Raw genomic sequence first — 6,573 nt, 5'->3', positions numbered from 1 at the left:
ATGTCTCTTTATTCATGGTCGTTGATTTTTTTTCAGTGGTTAGGGTTTTTTAGATTTTTGGTAGGCTTGTGCCTTGCTTGGCTTATTAACGTTTGGAGATAAGGCATTGTAGGCCAGTTTGTTGGCCCTTGCACGGATTTTGCCTAGTAGTTATGTCTGCAGTATCAGTTAATGCCTTACAGTTTGACTTTTGTGGTTTTTTTTTTTTGAGTTTATGCGTGTTGTAGGTCTTTGCGGGCATATAAGTGATCTGGTTTACCTGGATTTGCATGGGGTGATCTTATTGGGTGGGTGTGTATAAAATCCATGAGAAGGAATAGATCGGATAGGTGCGCCCAGAGTCTCTTGCCCAGAGTGTGTGGTGAATCGAGGAACAGAGAACAGAGGATTAATTAAAAAAAGTGAAGCAGAAAAGATTTACCTAGGAATCTGAGGGGTAACATTTGGACAACAAGTGATGGCCCGGTGGGTGGGCTAATGGAACAAGGCTGCCCGAGGAGGTAGTAGTTTGAGGCCTGGGACTATCCCAAAATTAAGAAAACAGTTAGATTAGTTTTGGTACATGGTTAGGACAGGTTTTTTGGATGAATATATTGACCAAACTCAGGCAGGTGGGACCAGTGAAGCTGGGACATATTGGCCAATTGGGCAAGTTTGGCCAAAGGGCCTGCTTCCACACTGTCCCACTCTTTGACTCTATGAAGTTAGGCTTTTCTTCTAGGTTGTTCCTGTTTGGCATGGCTCTACCATATTTTTGCCTGTTTAGTTAGGCATCTGTTTTTTGCTTGGGGCAATTTACTTTTTGTGTTTCTATTGGGCGTTTTAATCGGTCTTAGTTTGGTAGGGTGCAAATGTTCATATTCCTTTAGGTTAAGCTTGTATCTTGTACGGCATTCTGAGAGGACGTTTACATCGCCCAACCCTTGGGCAATATTAGCAGGTCTTGGCAGGAGTAAATTGACAATTCAGCCCTGTTAAGCGAGCCAGCACACGCCATTCAGACAGGTCAGGAGTAGTATTCATGGCCCTTCGATCATCACCGTATCCAATCATGACCAATCACCGTCCAGTTCACCAGTCCCTCTGCTATTCCCCTGACTACCGCTATCTATTAAGAGCCTTATCTCTCTCTTGAAAGTTGATATGAAGAGAGAACCGGAACACCAGCTCCAACCGCCGCCCTCTGAGGCAGAGAATTCCCACAGAATCACAACTGCTCTTTCTGTTAGGTGGGAAAAACAGTGCTTCCTTAATCTCCAAACCTCCCCATTTTATCTGCTACGTATTCTCTCCGACAATGGGGCCGTTACCCCTTGTTTAGTTTATTATGGGAATCTGTGCCCCACTGGTTCTCCTTGGACTCCCACAACATATCGGGAAACGAACAGTTTAAATGTTTTCCTTGCCCCGCGATGTCCAGACGTCCTCCGTTGTCCAAACCCCCTTTCTTATATAATTAGTCATGATGTTTCAATAAGATTCCCTCTCATCCCTTCTAACTCCAATTATATCCAGCCCAGTATACAAGCCCTTCTCATCATCAGTAGTCAAGTATGGACAGCCGTTCCCATCCTGGGAATTAAACCTTGTAAACCTACGCTGCTTGCACTCCCTCAATAACAGTTGAAGAATATCCCTTCCTCATAAATTCCACCCCTGAGGCACAAAAATGCACACAATATTCTCCAGGTTGGTGGTCTCACTAGGGCGGGTTCTCTGTACAACAAAATACCAGAAGGACCTCTTTGATAGCTCCTATACTCAACTTGGTTTTTCTTTGTTTTGGATGAAGGCCCTAATGCAAAAATGGCATTTTTTTGCCATCGTTTTTCTTCACTGCAAGCATCGTACCTTCAATGCTTACTGTCATTGGACCCAATGATGAACCAAGGACCCCTAGATCATGTTGCACGTACACTTCATCCTTTTTTCCCAACCTTGACACTATTTAGATAAAAGTCTGTCTTCTTTTTTTTGGATATGCACAAAGTGCGTAAACCTCACATTTCATCCACATGAAAATTGCAACCTGCCCATGATCAGCGCCACTCACTGCCACACTTTCTGCCCATCCCCAAAGTCACCTGTCATTCCCCCTGCATCATTCTGGCCTCATCCTCACAGTGCACATGCCCACCCAGCTTGTGGGTCATCGTGCAAATGAGATGCTAATGTCGTACTTGAATCCCTTCTCTCTCTGTTATTTCTAAAGCTCATGATGTATTGATTGTAAAAAAGCTGCGTGCCCTCCCGAATCTGTTCCCCAGCTTGCAGCCCCCTACGTGGGGTACCCCCCTCACTAGTCACTGAGCCTACCATTCTGAAACCGAGACCTGTTAATCCCTACTCTTTGTTTCCTGTCTGCCAACCAATTTTCTATTGGTCAGCCCTCTACCCCCAATGACCTGTGTGCCTACCCTAATTTTGCCCACTAATATCCTATGCTCTGGGGCATCCTTATGCAAATGCTTTCCTGAAAGGTCCCGATAGTTCTATACGACACTCCACCACTGGCTCAAACTCACACCCTGTCCTGTTTTTGATAGTTCCGGAGATGTCCTTTCGTCTCAAATCTCTCTGGATTGAATTTTCCAGAAGCTTCTTGTGTGTTACCCCTTTTTTGCACCCCACCGCCCTCCGATCCTGTGTCAAGCATGATCGGATGCCCTACTGTAAATCCTCATGCTCTGACTGGGCACCAATCCTCTGCGGCTGCTATCCAAATGTGCTAAACTATTTCATAATTTTTATGATTGACTCCCCAGCATCTTCCCCACCACCACAGACTAACTGGTCTATAATTCCCTGTTTTCTCTCTCCCGCCTTCCTTAAAAAGTGGAATAACATTAGCTACCTTCAAATCCACAGGAACTAATCCTGAGTCTATAGTACATTGGAAAATGATCGCCAATGCGTCCACGATTTCTAGATCCACTTCCTTAAGTACCCTGGTATGCAGACCATCAGGCCCTGGGGATTTAGTACCCTGGCCCTTAGTCCCATCCATCTACCCAACATCCTTTCCTGCCTAATGTGGATTTCCTTCCTTCAGCTCCTCCGTTACCCCAGATCCTCTGACCACTAGTGCATCAGGAAGATTGTTTGTGCCTTCCTTAGTGAAGCCGGATCCAAATATCCTGTTCAACTCGTCTGCTATTTCCTTGTTCCCCATAATAAATTCACCTTTTTCAGACTTCAAGGGTCCAACCATGGTCTTACCTAATCTTTTCCTCTTCACATACCAAAATAAACTTTTACTATCCTCCTTTATATTCTTGGCTAGCTTACCTTTGTACCTCATCTTTTCTCCCCGTATTGCCTTTTTAGTTATCTTCTGTTGCTCTTTAAACATTACCCAATCCTCATGCTTCCCGCTCATCTATGCTACGTTGTACTTCTTCTCTTTTATTTTTATACTGTCCCTGACTTCCCTTGTCAGTCACGGTCGCCCCTTACTCCCCTTGGAATCTGTCTTCCTCTTTGGAATGAACTGATCCTGCACCTTCTGTATTATTCCCAGAAATACCTGCCATTGTTATTCCACTGTCATCCCTGCTGGGATACCTTTCCAGTCAACTTTGGCCAGCTGCTCCCTCATGGCTCCATAGTACCCTTTGTTCAATTGTAACACTGACACCTCCGATTTACCCGTAGATTAAAACTTATCATATTATGGTCACTACCTCCTAATGGCCTCTTAACCTCATTCCTTTATCAAATCCGGTTCATCACACAGCACTAAATCCAGAATTGCCTTCTCCCTGGTAGGTTCCAGTACAAGCTGCTCTAAGAATCCATCACGGAGGCACTCCACTTCCTAGGTTGACATGACAACAGATTATCTGGCAGTTAAGCTTTTGGGCCTTGCTTGTCGTTTCCTTTGGAATTCTGCTTTAGTGGCCTCTGATGGCATGGCAACAGATTTCCTGGTTGTTAGGCTTCTGGGCCTTGTTTGATGTTTTCTTACTCATTAGGCTGTGTAGGCCCCAGTTGTCACGGCGACTGGTTTTCCTGGTAGTTTAGCTTTTGAGCCTTGCTTGGTGTTTCCTTAATAATTAGGCTTTGTAAGCCTCAGTTGTTGTGGTAACAGTACGCTGGTAGTTGAGCCCCCATGTCTTGAATCGCGTTTCCTTATGTAATGCCTTGGTTGGCATAGTAAAGGTTTTCCCAGTAGCTAGGCTTTGTAGGCCCTTGCTTGGCATTTCCTGAGGGGATAGGCTTCTGAAGCCTTATTTGGCGTAGCAACAGAATCCCTGGTAGTAATGCTTCTGGGCCTTGCTTTGTGTTTCCTTATGAGTTAGGCTTTGTAGGCCTAGGTTGGCATGGCAACAGATTACCTGGTAATTAGACCTGGGCCTGTGTGGCACTTCCTTAGGAGTTAAGCTTTGTCGGTCTTTGTTGGCACACTTCCGTAGTAGTTGGCATTTTCTTAGAGGTTACGCTTTGTTGGGGTGGCACCAGATTCTCTGGTACTTAGGCTTGTTTGGCATTTCCTAAGTAGTTAGGCTTTGTAGGCATTGGTTGGCATGGCAACAGATTCCCTGGTAGGTTTCTGGGCTATGGTGTTTCCTGCGAATTTAGGCTTTGTAGGCCTTCATTGGCAGTTAATTAGGCTTCAGGGCCGAGTGTAGCGTTTCCTTAGGGTAAGGCTATTTGGTTAGCACAGCGATTGGTTTCTCTTAATAGTTAAGTTTCTGGCTGATGTTTGCTGTTCTTTGGAGTTAGACTTTGTAGGCCTTTGTTGGCATTGGTAGTTAAGCTTCTGGGCCTTATCTAATTGTTTCCTTTGTAGTTAGGCTTGTAGGCCTTGCTTGGCATTTCCTTAGAAGATAGGCTCTGTAGGCCTCTCCTTAGGCGTTAGGCTTTATAAGCCTCAGTTGGCATGACAACAGTTTCCCGATTACTTATGTTGTGGGGGCAGAAGTAGCGAGGGGAGCAAAATGGAGAGAACTAATGACCTCTCTCCCCCCTCTCTCTACCACTCCCCACTCTCTCCCTCTCGCGACTCCTCTCACTTCCCCATCCCTCTCTGTACCCCCTCCCCCCCATCTCTCTCTCTCGTTCTCACCCGCTCTCTCTACCCCTCTTTCCGCCCTCTTTCCGCACTCTCCCTCCCCTCTCCCTCCCCTCCCTCCCTCCCCCCTCCCCCTCTCCCTCTCCCTCTCCCTCTCCCTCTCCTCTCCCCTCTCCCCCCTCCTCTGCCCCCCCCCCCCCTGTCTCTCCCCCCCCCCCCTGTCTCTCCCCCCCCTCCCTCTCCTCCCCCTCTCTCTGTCCCTCTCCCCTATCTTTCTCCCCCATCTTTCTCCCCACAGATACAACTGTTCCGTGAGGCATTGAAGGATTCGGGGCTGGTTCTGAGTGAGCCTCGTTGCGTTTTCCAGAGGACTGAGGGAGGGGGAGAGAAGTGACGTTGAGTGGAATAAAGTCTCTCCATCTTGTTACCTGTAACTGTGTCGTTTATTGACTGGGAACATGTGCCTACTCTCCCTTTTCTTCTTCCTTCTCCCCTTCCTTTCTTTTCCAGGATAGGGCCCGGGGGAGCGTTGTAGAGCAGAGGGATCGAGGAGCGCAGGTACATATAATCCTGAAAGTGGCATCACAGACAGACAGTGAGTTTTGTAGACCAGACGTTTCTAGGAGAGCTGAAAGTGATGTCACTTAGATAAGTTGGTCAAAAAGGAAGTTGGCACATTAGTTTTCATCAGTCAGTATTGAGTATAGAGGTTGGGAGATCATGTTGTAGTTATATAAGACATTGATGAGCCTGCATCTGGAGTATTATGGCAGTTCTGGGCACCATGTTATAGGAAATATGTTGTCAAGCTAGAAAGGGTACAGAGGGCTTGAAATATTTACGATAATATTTCCAGGACTAGAGGGCCTGAGCTATCGGGAGAGGTTGAGCATGCTGGGACTTGGAGTGCAAAATGAGAGGTATAGCGTACAGTTTTTGTCTCCTAATCTGAGGAAAGACATTCTTGCCATAGAGTGAGTACAGAGAAGGTTCACCAGACTGATTCCTGGGATGGCAGCACTTTCATATGAAGAAAGACTGGATAGACTCAGCTTGTACACGCTAGAATTTTGAAGATTGAGGGCGGATCTTATGGAAACTTACAAAATTCTTAAGGGGTTGAACAGGCCAGATGTAGGAAGATTATTCCCGATGTTGGGGAAGTTCAGAACTAGGGGTGCAGGCTCGAAGGGCCGAATGGCCTACTCCTGCACCTATTTTCTATGTAATTTTGTAGAGGCGTATCATGAGAGGAATAGATCGGGTAGATGCACAGAGTCTCTTGCCCAGAGTGGGGGAATCGAGGACCAGACCTACAGGTTTAAGGTGGAGTGGGAAAACATTTTATTAGAATATGCTGGGTAAATTTTTTCACACAAAGGGTGGTAGGAGTATTGTACGAGCTGCCTGAGGAGGTAGTTGAGGCAGGGTCTATCCCAACGTTTAAGAATCGATTAGACAGGTAAATGCATAGGACAGGTTTGGAGTGATTTGGGCCAAAGTCAGGTTGGTGGGACTAGAGTCATACAGAGTCAAGCAATGAGGAAACAAGCCCTTCG

The 6,573-nt window shown here is 46.3% G+C and overlaps 1 protein-coding gene across 2 annotated transcripts in view; it reads left to right on the top strand.

Moving 5' to 3' along the window:
• The window catches only part of mrpl18 (mitochondrial ribosomal protein L18), a 25,507-nt gene extending 20,059 nt beyond the window's left edge, over window positions 1-5,448 (top strand). For both annotated transcript variants that reach the window (XM_055659747.1, XM_055659746.1), the window contains one exon: window positions 5,313-5,448. In XM_055659747.1, the coding sequence (XP_055515722.1) occupies window positions 5,313-5,408 (96 nt within the window). In that variant the 3' untranslated portion in view covers window positions 5,409-5,448. The remainder of the gene's footprint in view (window positions 1-5,312) is intronic.
• Window positions 5,449-6,573: the final 1,125 nt, after the last annotated feature.

Source organism: Leucoraja erinacea, chromosome 31 (genome assembly GCF_028641065.1).
Source record: "Leucoraja erinacea ecotype New England chromosome 31, Leri_hhj_1, whole genome shotgun sequence".
Classification (NCBI taxonomy): Eukaryota; Metazoa; Chordata; class Chondrichthyes; order Rajiformes; family Rajidae; genus Leucoraja; species Leucoraja erinaceus.
The sequence above is the reverse complement of the archived record's forward strand: the minus strand, read 5'-3'. Positions and strand labels throughout refer to the sequence as shown.